General features: G+C 36.8%; 1 protein-coding gene across 8 annotated transcripts in view; it reads left to right on the forward strand.

Annotated features, from left to right (window-relative positions):
• The window catches only part of Stacl (SH3 and cysteine-rich domain-containing protein), a 788,683-nt gene that overhangs the window by 454,243 nt on the left and 315,694 nt on the right, over positions 1-18,746 (forward strand). For all 8 annotated transcript variants that reach the window (XM_071586629.1, XM_071586632.1, XM_071586633.1 and 5 more), the window contains exons 2-3: positions 9,532-9,640; positions 17,315-17,537. In XM_071586629.1, coding sequence (XP_071442730.1) covers positions 9,532-9,640; positions 17,315-17,537 — 332 coding nt within the window. The remainder of the gene's footprint in view (positions 1-9,531; positions 9,641-17,314; positions 17,538-18,746) is intronic.

The raw sequence follows: 18,746 nt of genomic DNA on the forward strand, positions 1-18,746 counted from the left end.
TCCTCACGAATTCGTCAACTGAGCTCACCAGTTGGTCTGTAATGACAGACGGTCTCCCCGAACGCTCATCGTCGTGTGTGTTCCCCCTCCCCATGTTGAAGTTGCGACACCACCGCCGAACAGACGACTCGTCCATTACATTGTCTCCATACACCTCCTTTAATTGGCGATGAATATCACATGGGCGAACGTTTCTTGCATTGAGGAATTTAATCACTGCCCTCACTTCACAACTGGCGGCGTTCTCAATTTTTTTAAACATTGTAAACAATCACAGAAACAACACAGGCAATGCTAGCGTCACGCAACTTGGCTCAGAGAAGGCAGACAAGCCACTGAAGCTATCTGACCTCGTCCAGCGGCTACTCGCGTCGTCAGCACTTCATGCGGCACGAACGGGTACTACTTTCCCGATGACCCTCGTATATATGGCCTTTATGGTTTATATATATATATATATATATATATATATATATATATATATATATATATATATATATATATATATGTTTACCTATTTAGGTAAAAATATAACATCACATTTTGTTCAATAAATTATGCTGACAAAATGTTTATAATCATTGTTTACTAAACATATTTTATATTTGAAAGTCAATTAAATACCAGAAAATACCTGAAATATTTCATATTGTTTTGTTTTTACGCGAAAAATGTATTGTACAAATTTTGAAGAACATGGCGAAATTTTATTGATACCTACGAATCGGTGAAAGAATGTGAGCCGAAATAAGTGTCTCAATTTATTTAGAATGTCATATGATATCTTCAAGAGTCATTCAATTCGTTGTTCAAGTCGTTCTAACTTAGATAAGATGTAATAAAAACGCGTTGTAAACTTAATGTGGGGGCAACTTTCCCCGAATTGAATTGCCATTAAAAACGGAGTGGGAATAAAACCACTCAAGAAGGATTCAGGGAATAGATCGCCAGCACTGGATATCTATCTACTTCCACATAGACGATGACTTATTTACTACAGTCTAGGATAACTGAAAACGTGCCTTTTCCGAAGATGGTCATTTCTACTCTCAAGAACTTCCAATGCGATTATTTACCATTAGTACATACCTTCACCTCGCCACACATTAAGCTTGGGTAAGCCAAGGTCAAAATGTGGATAGCACTTGAATTTTTACAGCCCCTGGAGGTATCCAGAGGTCGACTGGACCTCAATTATAGATATAAATTTAAAAAATACGTGTTTGTTTTAAGTAAATTTTATTGTAATATTGGATTATTATTTGTCATGTGTGTGTAAACATTTACGAAATATACGTTTTAAGTAAAATTGCATGCGTTATTGAATTATTATTTTTCATGTGATTATAAAAATTATGATCCTCCGATCTTAAAGCTTTAATTAGACAACCGTGATGCCTTGTTGTGTGAAATAGTTTCCTGAGAAAGTGAAGTGCTTAGAAGCTAAAAGATTCATATGTCAAGTATTGGGTATGTGTTATTGAAATCTTATCCATTCTTGATTATTTAACATATTTGATCAAAAAGAATTAGGCAGGGTTAATCGTAAAAATGTCAAAATACTTGTTCATATATCAGGGATTAAGAAAAACCTGTCACTGTAAGCCTGTAGTTACTAGACCTCTGGCTGAAAGACGAATAGATGAATGTCCGCCATCGCCATCCCTCCTCACATCATGAATTTAACTCCTCGCTCAACCGCCATCTTAGCTGAAATAAAATAATAAGCCATATGACCCTCGTCACGCGTAACTCATTCTACTTGCCGCCGTTTCTCTGTACTTCCTACCTAACCGCCGGAAACTTTCAGATCCTTTCCTGTATCTTGCCGTCCTTATCTCGCAACCTAGTTCTGCCGGTCTTTTCCCACGCCATCTCGCTTCGCGAATCTCTTTCCCACCTGCGCTTGGCCGGGAGGTCACCGCCCTCCTTCGCCTGTGGTCCTTCCTGACTAAACCATTTCCCCTCCTATGACCTTTGCCTCAACCATTTTCTCCCTCACTCGCTGCTCTCCTTAAGGCACACTCTTTGGTCCCATTACGTGAGGATTTAATTTCTCATCCTCCTCGAATGAGGAGATTCCGACCGCGCCATTTCTTTCACCCGCCCTCCCTTTCCTCTAACTTTATACTTGTTCCTCTTTCTCTCTCCCGTCCACCACGTCTATCACATGCTCAGCTGCCGTCGTTACCGTCTCCGCTTACCCGTGGAACCGACGTCGCTCGGCCATTTCACAACACTCGAGTCTCTCTCCCCTCCTGCAGTAATCGCGCCGGAATCAGATCCCAAACTTTTTCCGACTTTTACGTCTCGCATTACTTTTTCGGGTCGAGGTCGCGTATTTAAGAGTCCTTGCTCATAATAGTTGGTCACTATCTAAGCTATTCATAGTACCGTAGTAGGGTTTCTCCCAAAGTGGTAGCCGCGAACTTGTAGCTTCATTTTTTAACAAAGTTTTGCGTTAATGTGCTTTCATTGTGTTCATCTTCCATCGTGAATTGCAATACGATGGAAAATATGTGAATTTTGAAGTTCACACGTCGAGGTCTGTGTTATCCTCTGGAAAGGAACCAAGCGGCTCATTGCTTTTCTTACACATTAACCCGAAAGAGAATGCTGCCTATATGTAGATGGCTAAGCTTCGATCTTAAATACTCAGCTAATCTGATTGGCGTTGGGCGCGAGTAAATAGCAGTTGGTGTTCAGAATTATATTTTATAACCGATAAAATACTGTCGTTTAATTATAAAGTTAATAGATTAATCAATATTCGAAGAGGTTTGTCCCTCCTGAAGAGAAGACTTCCTAAGGTGATTTCTCCTCTTATTAAAAACCAAGATTTTAGTAATGGGTAGGCTGAGAAATTGAGCTAGCTTGATTGGATGGGCTGCTATAATGGAGATTTTTCAGTTCCACGTCAAGCACTTAAAATTTGCAATTGATGGTAGTTAAGATGTAGCTTATATTAGCTACTTTGTTCTTGGGTATATCAGATTCAAAAGCAATTTGACAGCTAGTAATTTTTAAGAGAAAGATTTGAAAAGAAGGGAGCATTTTTAAGGAAAGACATGAAATGAAAACGTTCAAAAAAATTATATAATGAAAGAACTCTGCGTAGAAAAATCCTGTCTATGGGGTAAAATATATTTATTCCATAAATTGCCGTGTTTATAATTTACAGATTAAATTTTAGGATTTCAGGGCGTTTAGTTTAACAGTGAAAATATTATTTAGAGATGAATATTTAGAGAAACCAGCCAAATATTGAATGAATATTAATGAAGTGGGTCAGTCTCGACAGCACGAGACTGTGAAATGTCATTTTTATTGATAATATGGTTAAATATTGAACCTCGGCTACAGTTATTAATTCCATGATAATAAAATTACTTGAAAACTTAGCAATTAATTTTTCAGAATACTATTTAATAAGTTCAGTCATATTAATCATGAGGTCTGAAAATTGATTCCCTCATGCTAGAACGCAAAATTATTTATTTAATCTGATATATAGTTAAAATATCTGGAAAAATAATATTCATGCTACTTGTGATAACTATAATTTAATTTTTTATTCAAATTGAATAAGCAGTACCATGAAATTCATAAACATTTTTATTCATCTGCCGTAGCTGAATAATTAATAATAACTGACGAAAGGAGTATTTTAAGTGGTATGTACTATAATGAACCCTTTCAGTGGGTGAGCATTTTAAAATATTTTCTCTAAGCGTTGCATATGTGTAAATGTTCCATCGCGGAGTTTTACATATTAAAATAAAAACATAATAATTTAATTTTATGAACAGGAATAATTAGAAGTTATGGCTCATTAAAATCTCATTAAACATGATATCCCGAGTAAAAAGGTATCTAACCAAATAGTTTTCATTTTAGAAGCATTTGAGGCTGATACTCTGTGGAATTCGATTGTGATACATTAGGAAGCATGAGATAACTTTTGTTTTCCTGATAAAAAAATATCAACTAGTTTCGCTACACTGTAGCATCATCTGTTCTGTCTAGATGTTGCGAAACTAGTTGAAAGTAAACATTTTATTATGTGGAAACGCAAAATTACTTGATTCCTTCTTGTACATTAAAATGTTTTTATCATATGTCAAAACCGTATTAAGAGGATAACATAAGGATAATTACCCGAGAGTTGCTGTAAAGAGATTAATGATTCCAGTTTGTATACTCGCTAGGACAATTATGTTTAGTAATTTTATGCAGGGTAAATGTCTCCAAACCTTCTTTTATAATAGTGATAACATCTATATATGTTATATTTTCATCATAAATCCCCCTTAATCTTTTTTTATTGGCCCAACTAAATAGCATATGAAATATTCAAGCAAAAAACTTGATATTGCGTTTTAGAATCATGTTGTACAATAGCAGGTGCAAAATTTCAGCAGATATATTGATATTTATTTTTACAGTATCGTTTCGGGGAAAATAGCCTTATCAATTTATTGTGGCGTAATCATATATTTCCTCAAGCATTATATTTTTGCTGAGTAAAATTTAAGTTCAACTTTTGCAAAAAAGGATTCAAATTTTTTCCTGTTGCCCAGTTTAACATAAATGTTACATATTCCCTTTCACCAGCGCGTATATAATAGTTTAATTTTCAAGCATTTATTAATTTCCAATTTCAGTTGGATGGGCAGTGAGAAAATATTATTTGTATGTATCAATTCTTTTTTATTCATGTTAAAATGTTTAAATCCTATTTAAATGTTGAAAACGGCAAGGTTTTGGGCTTACGCAAAAATATACGAAAAAAAGTACAATTCGCAACAAATTAATCTTCTCACATTTAGTGAACAATCTTCTTTTTGGAGCTTAAATATTTCTCCCCAAACTTTCCAATTCAGTCACTAAATAATAATAAAGTAAAATAAATGTTCTGCATTCGCTACGCTGTGGAATCATCAGGACAGCCCAGATGATGCTTCAGTGTGGGGAAACTAGTTGACGGTAAACATTCTATTAGGTGGCAAGGCAAAGTTATTTGGTTATTTCTTTAGCATTAAATCGTTTTCATTACTCATTAAAAACCGTATTGAAACATGAATTACGACCCAACAATGTCTTATGCTCTTGATGCCACTGCTCATACATAAGTTTAATAGCGAAAATCAAGCACTTCTTCTTCTGGTATGTTTTTCAGCCCGTTCATTACAAATTCATTATCCTCACATCGAGTCTTCTCATATTTTCCTAGTCACCCAATACTTATTTCATCTTCTGAGGCTTAGTCTCTCGAAACCGTTACTAACGCTCTTTTTTTCCTCCTTCTTACATGACCACTCGTCACATTTCTTCGCCCTTTAGCCCTATTTTTTGTAAGCATTTCTTTGTATCAATTCCTTATGTTATTCTTTCTTAGTTCCCTTCTTTAAACAAATTCATTTTCCTCTTAGGCTTCTAATTTCGGACTCCATGTAGCGAAAACTTGGCATTTACTGCCTTGTGGTCACTGATTACTTTTATAGTTTCTACAGTTAGTACTTTTCCGTTTGTTAAATGAAGTAAGAATGTAGGCGTACATTGGAAGGATTTAACATAAACATAATTTATAATGTTTTCCATAGGAGACAGATGAATAGTGTAAGTATTTCTTCAAATTACTCTTTCCAAGAAATGATGATCATATTTCAACCTCATTCATCAGTTTTATAACGGATTTTATAATTTTTATTGTGATAAGTAGTTCCGTCGCTAATCCCAGTTTAAAAAACGGGCTATACTTTAAAATAACTGATGATACATTATAAAGATAGATGATGATATATGATGAGGTAGATAGATAGATGTTTTCCAGTTAAATATTAGATTCATGATGTGAAACTTCCACTTTTTCACTTATTGTTAATATGTTAATGTAAAGTTTTTTAGCATAATTTTATATATGTGGTGTATTTTTATTTATAAATGACTCAATGCTTGCTGAAAATAGCCACGAAAAGATTGTACGACTACGCTATTGGTTTTCGACTCCCAGGAATTACTGAACGTTTAATTAAGTCTGATACTTATTCATCTTCAATGCCGAATTAATCATGATTTTCAAAGCCGCAATATTTCAAGCAAAGCGAAGCAAATTGATGCGTGCAATTTTCAGCAATGAAATGTTCATGGCGGGCAGCTGTCATTTGGGGGCTGTCAATATTTCATCACTGCGGAATTTGCTTATAAATTAATGTGATATATGAGTGAAGAGCTTAAATAATATCATTATTTCGCGTTTCTTTATTGATCCTCATTTTTTGTATGTGATAAATTTTTATGGACAGCAATATTCCGTCAATAATAATGTTCGTAAACCGATAAATCCTTTTTCCATATTAATGAATAATGCCATCGGGAGCCTTCTTTATTTTCCTTCCATTATTCCCCTATATACTCCCCGTTTCCCTACTAATTTTATTAATATTATTATTTATTTCTTTGCAGTCTAATCGAAAACACATTGAGTGAAATGAAATGTGTTAATCTTCAGACATCTCTCCACTAGGGGAAGTATGAATTGGCAAATGCTTTTCGGCACGTTTAAAGATTCCCTTTCGCATTCGAACCCTCCTTATCTTTCCGATTTCCTAGAATCGGCCCGCATCTGTCCTTAAAGGGGTGGTGCTTATCACAGAAATTGCTGTTTCGTCCCCCATTCTTTCTCCTTCCACAAACCTCCCTTCTCGGAAATTACACGGATTAAGTTCCAACCTACACGGTATTAACCACCCCCTGATTCTTTTTGGAACTTCACCCCCTGAGAATTGTTCGAGGAATTGCCCCACATGACGGGTTTAGTGACCCGATCGACTCCTCTCTCCCACATCATCGCGTGTTTCTTTTGTGGTAACATCCAGAAAGTTGCACGCCTCGCTCTTAATCACATCTGCCGGATCCAATTCATCGTGCTCGTCACAATCGTATAATGCGGGTGTGCGCCAGCCTGCCGAGTATTCAGCGAATGAGTTCCGCCTTTAATTTTGAGTGACCCGCGTGGAGCAGACACAGAATTTCGAGCTGGAAGCTGTACTGTATTGTACGTTGACCGTGGACGGCTCGCAAATTAATTTCAAAATTAAATTTTCGTCAGCCCCGCGGCGAGAGAATGTAAGGGACCGGCGGAAATGGTGGTTTTCACTATTCATTTTATACTGCGGTCATGATGCGATGTCTGATGCGGACCATAAAGTGAGAGTCCAATGAAAACCGCGGGATGAATTGTTAAAGGACTTTGTTGCAAAACACTGGGCTTAAAAATCTACTCAGTATCCAGGATTAATGCATACTGTTTTCAGATATTCATGATTTGGTATTTCAATGCAGAAATTGTGTTCATTTTTATCCGGGAATATTAAGTTCTGCTGACACAGGTGCGTCTCTTGCGATAAAATGTTTTCATTTTACAATGAAAACATGTGCGTTCCCGTGGTCAGAAGAAAACTCTTGTTTTTCTATTTCAAAGCAGAATATATTATTATCTCAATACAATTAATGCTTACATTTCCATTTACACAATACCCCACAAGCAAGGATTTCATGCATGTATTAACGTTAATAATATGTCAGCTGATATGTGAACATGAATGCCTATATACATCATGCAATAATTGGTGATTGTGGCTAAATAATTATATATAAGTCTTTCAGTTACTAGTTATTTTACTGGCCATTTAGGTTCGATTTGGTTGTTTCCGTATCGTATGAGGGAAAAACGAGTACGTGAGTCTGTTTGTGATGATGGTTATCTTACTTAATTCATCTTGGTTGTTAAAGTTGCCGATGAAATGTACTAAAATAATTCCGTCGGTATCGCAAGAAAACTTCGGTGACTTCATTCTTTGGAAAGCTTTGAGTCCTGTCGGCTCTCTTCGTGAAACAAGAGCTCCCAACATAATTCCACCAACATCCCCTTCACACTTGTTCTCTTCTCGTAGCAATTTTCATAAACGCTTCAGATTTTCTTTGAACCTTTTTCATTCCTTAATTAACCTTTTCTTCCGCGGATTTCGACTGCTTGCCGTATATTCCAAATGTGGCCTAAATAATGAATAGCTACCCCTTTCTATTACTTTTTCATTGCATTTTCCTACAACCCATTTAACAAATCATAGCACTTCTTTTAGGTTTACCCAAAATCAAAGGTTTGATATCAGTATAAGACGAAAGTATTTGGTCTATTCTGAAATGCTTACCTAAATCCTATCTATTTAATAATTTGCTTCTTCTTTATCTGTTCTTTTATTTCAAAACTGCAATGCCGTACATTTTCAAAGATTTAAATCCAACCCTCATTCCTTACACCACTCCAATATTTGATCTAAATTGCTAGAGAGTAGCCCGCAATCTGCCGGAGTTATTTTTTCTCTCTAAGTCGCTGAGTAATATGCGTATTAAGATTGGTAGGATCCTTAAGATACTTCCTTACGGAAATTCTCAAGTTACGTTTGCCGATAACGAAATCAAACCATCGACGAATGACGTGACTTCTGATAATGGTAAGAATTCTCTAATCAACGTCTGTATACATATTTTTCGAGGGAGGGAGAGAGAGAGACAATCACGAAGGCTTTCTCAAATACCAGAAATAAAGCGTCCACTTGGGCACCCCTTCCCCGAAACTCAGAATTTCATGAATAAAAAGTCTCAATAGTATTTTTCATTATCTTATTTTCCTTAACCTATGTTTTTTATAGGCAGAGTATGTGTTTTCATGTATAGAAATAGGTTAAGGCGGGGATTTCTTCCCAATCTGGGGGCTTAGTTATTTTATATTTCGGGTCTATTTTTCAATTCCTTCCTGGGAAAATAAATTACCGGTCATGCACAGTTCAGATGCATGCAGGACTTCGTTTTATCCTGCAGAAAGATAAATGTGGAAAGTTTCCTTTAAAGTAGCACATTCAGATTTCTCAGAACACAGAATAATCATATCCGTGTTTCATCAAAAGTGCACAGATGCCAAGTGGACCTCAATATTTTAATGTGCTTAGATTCAGGACAAGAATTTTCAAAAGTAAATACTAACGATGATGACTTTATGGTTTTTGGCTTTATCAATTATAAAATCTAATTAACAACCCTTATCGTTAGTTAATCTGATCATTCACAATAAGAAGGTTTATGTAAAGTTTAATCTAATTTATTAATAGACAAATTGAGAGATAAATAAAGGTGTGTTATAGCGAGATCTTTTGAAAGAATTGAATATTTCTTTTGTCTATAAAGGGTATTGATATGGAAGTATATGTATTCAGCCCTTGTATGCATTTCCTCTGTTTTTTAGTCACTCAATGGTTCTTCTTCGGTTATTAGGAAACGGATTTGATCGGATGTCTTCTAGGCGTTTAACCTCATGATTTAAATTATTTTCATACATTAATATAGTTGCTAACATTGCCAGTTGGAAGTTTTAGAAGCAATCTCAAATCGTACAAAAATAATTAATGCCACTCTGTATAAATCTCAACTTGACCTATGCTTCATTTACATATCTCTCCTTACTATTTCCAGTGTCGGACTTCACACAACAGCTGTCACAGGTTTACGAAGCTCACGCGGAGGAACTTCAGCGCCTCGTCGAGGGTTTTCGTAAAAGAAATGCCGAGCTTAGAAAAGAACGGTGAGTACTATACCAGAGAGCCAGAAAAATCTAAAAATAATTTCATTTATTATGGTGGTATATTTTGAAAGAGGATGAAGTGTGCACTTATGGTTATATCCTTCAAGATATTTAAAAATAAAGACAAGGATGAACCGAGCAATTACAGACCAATTTCTCTCGCATCCATATTATGCCAGGTCATGAAATATATAGTTTGCCAGTTCGTCCGTGAGACACCTCGATAGTTAGTAAATGTTGATGAATAAGTAGCATGGTTTCCGAAACGGTTAATCCTGTGAGTCATAGCTTACACTTTTTGTCCATGTTATTCTTTTTTCAGGAGAGATCAATGTTACAGTGGACGCGATTTTTCTAGATTTGAAAAATCTTTTAATGGAGAACATAATAGTAAAATACTCAAAGAGCTGGAAGAATATGGCATAGATAAAAATATTCTGTTCTGGATTAAAGATTTGTTGAATAGTCAGGTACAAAATGTAGTCATAAATAGTGTCCTCTATAATACTTTAGAAGTCACTTGAGGTGTTCCCCAGGTAAGTGTTATCGAACCTTATTTATTCCTTACTTACGCTAACGGCAATAATTCCATAGTTAATAGTAAAATACCTTTATTTGCCGTCGATGTAGTTTTTTTCAGAGATATCCGCAATGCCGAAGATAAAATAGCGATAGCAGATAATCTAATGGTTATAAAAATGCTGGTGTATGGTAATCAGAATTAACTGAAAAAAGTGAGTAGCGATGAATTTTTGGAAAAAGAAAATTTCCCACCCGAACGCCTACTGCTTTGGGAACACTGAAATAGAATGTGTAGACTCAATTAAATACCTAGGCGTTACCCTCACTCATGACCTCTCCTGGATGAAAAACATACGGAGTATATGGACAAGCTAACAAAAGATTAGGATTTATTAGAAGTGTTCTTGGTAAATGTGATGAAAAGGTCAAAGAGAAACATTAGCAGTCGTCGGTAAGGTTAGAATATGCAGCAAGTACATGGGACCCTCACAAAGTTTGATTGATTGCCGGATTTGATCAAGTGCAGCATAGAGGAGCTAGATTTGTGAAACATTGCTTATGACAAACTGATAAGCGTATCAAAATTATTAGAGGGTCTAGATTAGGAATCACTTATGAAGCAAAGGCTAAATTGCAGATTAAATCTCTTGCGTAAATTGGAAGGATGTGTCTTGAGAAATGATGTTGAGAATGTTTTATTTACTCCATCGCATTTTGGTAGAATAGATCATGTCAATAAAATTTGATAAATTAAGCAAAGAAAAGATAGATTTAAGATGTAATTTTTCCCACGAATTATTAGGGATCAGAAACTCCTGTCCGACCGCGCTGGGAAGGAAAGGTGTTTTGCGTCAAGGGTAATCTGGTGTGTAATCACCTCCTGCCACACACTCTAAAGGTGGCTCGCAGGGTACCAAATAAAAATAAAACTCAGTAGTATACGGCATGAAGTTAACTCATAATAGAGAAACGGAGGGAGAAAGGGATTAACGGTTTCGGATTAGGTTTAGGAGAAACCTGTTCTTTCGAGTATTTTACCATGAAAAAGATTTCTCAGCATAGATTGGCTTTAAGATTCTTTTCATTAATTTAACTTTTTAAGCCAATGTAAAATAATGCGCCCAACCCAGATTTGAAAGCATTTCACTAATACACTGTTCGGCTGTAACGGATTTTGATGGCTTTATGCTGACTATTCTACTATTTCTCGAGAAATAAAATGTCTGTCTTGGATCTTATTTAGTGAGTGCGTGCACTAATTGCCATATTACTGTGGTTTATTTATTTAAAACATAGTTGGGCTCATTTAAAATGTATCCTTCAACAAATTAAATCTTTTTAAAAAATTCCAAAATTTCAGATTTTAAGAGGACGCCTCGGTAGCTTAAGTGGCTAAAGCACTCGACCGGATATTGAGGGATCTGGGTTCGAATCCCAGTCATTGCGAATAATTTTTACACTCTGATTATGTTGCATTTAAATCTTTTTAAATATAGGTGTGTGTGTATATATATATATATATATATATATATATACACACATATATATATATATATATATATATATATATATATATATATATATATATATATATATATATATATATATATATATACACACACACACACGAGGGTCATCGGGAAAGTAGTACCCGTTCGTGCCGCATGAAGTGCTGACGACGCGAGTAGCCGCTGGACGAGGTCAGATAGCTTCAGTGGCTTGTCTGCCTTCTCTGAGCCAAGTTGCGTGACGCTAGCATTGCCTGTGTTGTTTCTGTGATTGTTTACAATGTTTAAAAAAATTGAGAACGCCGCCAGTTGTGAAGTGAGGGCAGTGATTAAATTCCTCAATGCAAGAAACGTTCGCCCATGTGATATTCATCGCCAATTAAAGGAGGTGTATGGAGACAATGTAATGGACGAGTCGTCTGTTCGGCGGTGGTGTCGCAACTTCAACATGGGGAGGGGGAACACACACGACGATGAGCGTTCGGGGAGACCGTCTGTCATTACAGACCAACTGGTGAGCTCAGTTGACGAATTCGTGAGGAACGATCGGCGCGTCACAATTGATGACATCTGTGAGCATTTTCCCAATGTTTCTCGAACAATTGTTCATGAAATTGTTAAACACCATCTGCATTATGCAAAAATTTGTGCAAGATGGGTCCCTCGCGTATCTCAATGAGCTGGCGGCGAAGGACTATGCAGCAGGAATACAGAAACTTGTCACACGTTATGACAAATGCCTTAATTTGCTTGGAGATTATGTTGAGAAGTAGTTTAAAGTATCCTCTTTCAAATAAAATTTTTAATGTTTGTTAATATTTACTTTTGTGTCTTTATTTCACGAACGGGTACTATTTTCCGGATGACCCTCGTATATATGATTTCTTATAGACTATAGATTCGAGATATAGACTTCTTTACCTGATGCAATATATATATATATATATATATATACACACACACACATCTATATTATACAAATTCACACAAATATATATATATATATATATATATATATATATATATATATATATATTTATATATATATTTATATATATATATTTATATATATATATTTACACTTATAGGGTTTAATCCTAACAGTGTTACTCAAAATCTCAGTCATCAATTCCCTCCTTCTTGTGAAGGCTTCTTTACCTGATGCAATTCTTCTTCTTATGTGTACAATGAAAAACAAAGCAAAGCCCATTGGAAAAAGAAAGTTGTGTTGCCGCACCCTGAACTGGCCTCTTTGTAACTTTGTTTTGCTTGGATCAATACTACCTATCACCTATTGAATTTTTCGCAATTTTCCAGCAAAATGCCTCCCTTACAAATGCTACGAAAATTCTATAAAACTCTTTCTCTCATATTTTTCTAAACCCTAAGAAGGTAATGTTAACTAATAACGCTACTGTTAACATGGAAATGATATCCATCCCCACGGCCCTATTTGATTTCTATCAGCCTAATGCCATTTCTATCTCCTAGCAAGGTGTGCATGCACCCAAGCTATCCATATTTACCTTAATTTCTTTCTACGTATATCTAAGCATACTGCACTTTACCATATCATCATCTTACGATTTATTACCATATCATTCATCTCAAAATATCGTATAACTCTCTCGAATATGTTTTGTGACCTGGCTCTTTGTACACTAATTGGTTCAATTAATTTTTCTGGCGTAAATTTGATTGTTTGAACGATTTTTTCTTCCTAATTCCTGACCCTGCTTTCACGTTCATATTCAACGCAACAATTTCACCCTTCCCTTGTAAGTTTTCCTCGGTCCTCACATAGCGTTTTCCACGAGACCTCTTTCGCCGTAATTAATTTCCCGCTTGTTTATTATTGAGCTCTTTGTACACTCTTCTGCTTAACTCAGTATTTGCTCTCTTTCATTTCCTTCTCTGGCCTATCTTTTTGATCATCTCGTCCGCAACCCATGGTTTCCTTATCCGTCTCTTCTTTGTTATTCATATAGTAGCTTCTTTTCGATGTCCTTTTTATGATGCTACCATTTTTCCGCTATAGTACCAAGCTCCCTGTTCTCACTCATGTGTTTCTCTACCATCTGCTGATACTCCTTCCTTGTCGATCCGCTTAATGCTTGTACACCCCATTTCCTTAACCATCATTTATTGCTTATCCATTTAAATGAGGCACTATCCTTCATTATGAAAGATCTGGTGCTTTCTTGGCGAATCTGTTGAGTGAAATCCTCTCGGGTCCTCCACACGATTGGTATCTCTATATATTACAGCCAACGTTTTGAAAACCAACTCAGCCCTCAGAACTTCTGAGGGTGATGACCGAGTCGGTTTTCAAAACGTCGGCAGTAATAGAAATAGTAACCCGGGGTGAAGAACCGAGAGTATACCCTTCATTAGTTTCAAATTATGATCTGAATCCATTCAACTACCGGGAAACTGCGAATTATTAATTGCGCTGTTCATTAATCTGTGCCCAACTATAATTTTGTCTTAATAATATCTTTCGAAACCCCGGGTTTTTCTCATACATGGTAAATCTTATTGTGACGTTTAAACCAAGTGTTCATTTTGGTGAACCCTATTCCCTGCGGAACTCCATTGCTCTCTCCCCGCGGTCATTTTTTGTTCCTCGTGATAAAAACTTAGTCCTCTATTCACTACTTTATCTACTTTCGCCTATCATCGTATTTCAATCCTCCATCACTATAATGTATTATTCCTCCAGGAACATCTTTGATTATCTGATCTAATTGACCGTGTGCCCTGTCGACGAAATTGGTTTAATATTATTTCATTGCTGGCTCTCTTTTCACCCGCTGTATATTGATATACGAGGCATGTTCAAAAAGTATCACGACCTATGTGTTTTTTCATAAATTATTTATTTATTCATGAATATCTATATTTTCCCCCTCAAAATAATCCCCATTAGATATTATACAAAAGTGCCAACAATTTTTCCAATCCTCAAAGCACTTCAAAAAATCATTTTTTGTGATCTTGTTCAGCTCCGCCTTCGATGCAATCTTTATCTCGTCATTCGTGGCGTAGCGTCGTCCAATGAATGGGCCTCTTCAGTTTCGGGAACAAGAAAAAGTCGCTGGGGCCAGATCTGGGGAATGTGGTGGCTGCGGCATCATTAGTGTGCTGTTTTTGGCCAAAAATTCGCGCACAAGTAACGATGTGTGAGCAGGGGCGTTTTCATGGTGCAAAAGCCAATTTTTTTCCTCCATAAAACCGACGTTTGTGACGAATTGCTTCGCGCAGATTGCGCATAACATGAAGGGAATATTCCTTATTTACCGTTCTACCCTGTGGCAAGAACTTATGAAGCACCACGCCCCTGCATTTGAAGAAAACTGTAAGCAAAACTTTCACATTCGACCAAACTCGGGGCGCTTTTTTCGGTCTTGGCTCGTGCTGCAGCTCCCATTGAGATGATTGAGCTTTAGTTTTCACGTCATAACCATAAACCCATGATTTCTCACCAGTTATAACCCTCTGGAGCAAATTTTGGTCGTCCAGGACAGCTCACTAGCAATGTATTCATAGCGTTGCTGTTTTCGGTCAAAATTGAGCAATTATGGTACGAATTTCCCGGCGGCCCGTGTCATGCCCAAATCATTGGTGAAAATTAAATGGCACCTTCCAATCGATATGTTTAGGCCCTCAGCAGCTTCTATAACGGTGATTGGACGATTGGCCAATAGTATTTTATTCACTTCATTAATGTTTTCGTCTATTGCTGACGTGCTCGGGCGTCCGGCACGCTTTACGTCGTTCACATCTTCTCGGCCCTCTGAGAGCATATTATAGCACCGATAAGGGTTACTTCGGTCAAAGTATCAATTTTTCTTCGCAGTGATTTTGTGAGATGACGACAGCAGAGGTTTTAATTACCCCACTGTCGGACACGGTACATGGCCCATTTACCCAGTCTCTTAGTTTCCACGACTAATTCGCAGATCTATGGTCATTATCGTCGCATTAGTAAATTGAATGAAGTGGCTTCTCGTTGCATTTCTCAGTAGTGTTTTTAACGAGAATATTATTCCAATGGCGGCAATTGTGTGTGTATACATACATGTTATATACCTATGCAGTCACAGTAGAGTGTTATCTCTGCCCTACGTTTTAAAAGGGAAAACGAATTTATAGTCCCGAGTGCCAAATATGGCTGGTAACTCTGACGGAATGAAGCCATCTTGAAATGAAGCCAGTTAAAGTCGAAAAGTTAATTACACGAAATGAAAAATTTAATTAACTTTTCTGAAATTTTTGAGATTAAAAAAGGCAGCCATTTAAGTTCTAACCACATTACACTTAAAGGGTGCCTTTACGGCGGTTTATGTGCCATGTTGTCTTCCACTCACACGGCCTAGAACATCCAATGTGTAAGATTATTTGTTTCAACTTGCTCAAGCCTGTACGTTTGCCATCATGGGTGAGAGTTCCTTGCGATGAGCAGGATGAACGAGCAATCATTCCGTGCCTCATGAATGGATGGTGCCCCTTCTCATCTTCCGACTCAAAATTTGATTTTCCTGGAGTGAATGTTGGCATATGAAATTGGTTCAATTTAGTAAAATATCTCGAGGAACTTTGCTCCACATCATTTGAAGCGACAATGTAATTGGTGCCCCTTGGCTGATACTCACCAATCAGTTGTCATTTCCTTAATGGTCAGGGGCAGAAATGCGAAGATGGAAACCATAATTTGGTATCACACAAATGAAACTCCTTGGAATAATCCAACAAATGGGAATTTTGGATTCAACGAAGCGTTAACGTAGAGTATATTTTCTGAATTTTGAGTTTTTACATTGAAATTGCATTCAAGGCCCGTGTATTGTTGATGCAGTGGAAGAGGATAAATGCACATTGAAATATAAGGTATTAAAATATAAAAATTGGCAAGTCATGGTATTACTAAGTACATGTTTCACATGAATTAAAGCCACAGGAGCTGTCTCTTTTTTATATCTCACAGTGAATGCAGTGTCCCTGTCCACAAGCGAAAATATTTTATCAAATTACTGTGTAAAACACTTCAGGAGCTTGTGTCTTAGTCATCCAGTCACTTCAAACTCTCCAATATTATTTCAGATGGTTTAAATTTTCTCCATGCCTAAAAGATCGCTTTTAAAGGCATTTTGCTTCATTATTTTTATCCATTTTCTCATAATTTCAACACTCCAACGAGACCATCACAGAGATGTCCCTGTCCACAGGCTGACTTGTTCACGAGAAATTCGTGATAAAAATCATCGATAGGGTGAAGAACAATTAGCCGCAGCCATGTGGATGATAATTGAAGCAGTTAGTTTGGTTAGGGATAAAAATGACGCCATCACATTGACTTCGTCCGCATCCTTCGCACCGAAAGTTGAAATCCCCATGCTAATTAGTGCATGCGCTTGGGGCTCTTTTCTCTTATTCCTTATTATTTTTTTCATTTGTGTGTGCCCAGCGCCTGCAGTGGATTTTTTAGACGTAATTCTCCTCTTTCTCTCACACGATTCTCAGTTGAAAACCCTTTTGCTTTCTTCCTTAATTGGTAGTCCTATTTACTGATTTGGAATGAAAAAATTGAAAGAAACAATCCAATTATTTCACCACTTTCCCCTCTTCACTTACGTTTTTCCAGGCCAGCGTGCCAAAGTACTGTGTTCACAGCGTGGGAAACCCTCCTCGCCGAGGTCGAGGTGGACTCCCAGGCGCACTCGGATATTGCATCCGTTCTCGGCCGCCAGGTGGCTCGTCCCCTGCTCGAGAAGACCTTCCATCGGAAGATACAGGCAAGGAAAGTGTTCACCCATCGGGAAAGCTTCGAGACAATCCTCTCCAAGACTGAGGAGGTGCTGCAGAAGGTGAGTCCGGCACGAATCGTTTAATTCTTTCTCTGAAGGATTATGATAGGCTTTCATGGGCCATGGCAAGATATATTACAAGCAGATTTCAAACTCTATTTATAACGACTTTGTTACGAGTATGTGACTTTTGAAAGAGATGGAAAATTCCCAGGATCTCATTTGGGAAAACTTCAGCTTGCTTTTCGCTCAGTCCAAGCCACTTTATTGCCCGCAATTGCATGCTTTAGTTACTAGTGACACTTTATATTAAAAATCTCTTATTAAAAACCCAATTACTGGGAGTTTCCTCGTATTAATTAGAACCCAGTCGTCCGGGACAACAACCCCCTGAAGGCTTTTATCCAATTTTGATCTGATGTCAAATTGGCCAGTAACAGCAACCCCAGACCATTTACTGATCTGGTATAATTGACGATAGATAGCTTTTGTAGAGCTCCAATTGGTACGAAACGATGAAGACATTTTTAATGTATTGAATTCTTTCTCGTTGTAAAGTTCTGGTTATTATTCTAGAAAACAATTCACTTTATGCCTAAAGCACTATCACGTAATAAAAAATGACTTCTAAAAATGAAACATTTGACCGTAGCTAATTTCTCCGGCATCGAATTTTCTACCTACCTAGCAGTGAGAGGATTATGCGTGTTGACAAGAGGTCAGGCGATGGGAAACATTCCTTATATGCAGTAGGTTTATATTTTGTTAAAAATCATTAATAGCTAAGTGTTATTAATTTAGCAGTAGTTTAGTATAATAGTTCTAATTAAGTTTATAATTATCATTTCATATTTATCCATCCTAGCTTTAAATCCCTTAATACCCGTTCAATTTATTTATGACTAAGAAGTCATTGTCGTCGTAGTTTAGGAACCTCGGGATTGCTTCTAAACGGACACAAATATCCCACTTTCGGGGAGAAGAGGGAGCGCGATGTCCTTCTCAATATAAAGAGAGATTTATGTTTACTTTCTGAGATACATATCAAACGGTGTTCTCTCTGTGTTTCCATATTATGGATATATTCTCTACCGCACTTTCTTTTAACTATAGTGAGGTAAGAGTTCTAAAACGTAAAGGAAATCGATCATGAGTAGATTACCTATATATATTCAAGACATTGACATGAATACCATTTCAATATGTTTGGAATCTCACTTGGGCACCTATATGATTTTAGAGAAAAATTGGTTAGTGCGGTCGAAACAT

Source organism: Hetaerina americana, unplaced genomic scaffold (genome assembly GCF_022747635.1).
Source record: "Hetaerina americana unplaced genomic scaffold, ioHetAmer1.1.p SCAF_24, whole genome shotgun sequence".
NCBI lineage: Eukaryota > Metazoa > Arthropoda > Insecta > Odonata > Calopterygidae > Hetaerina > Hetaerina americana.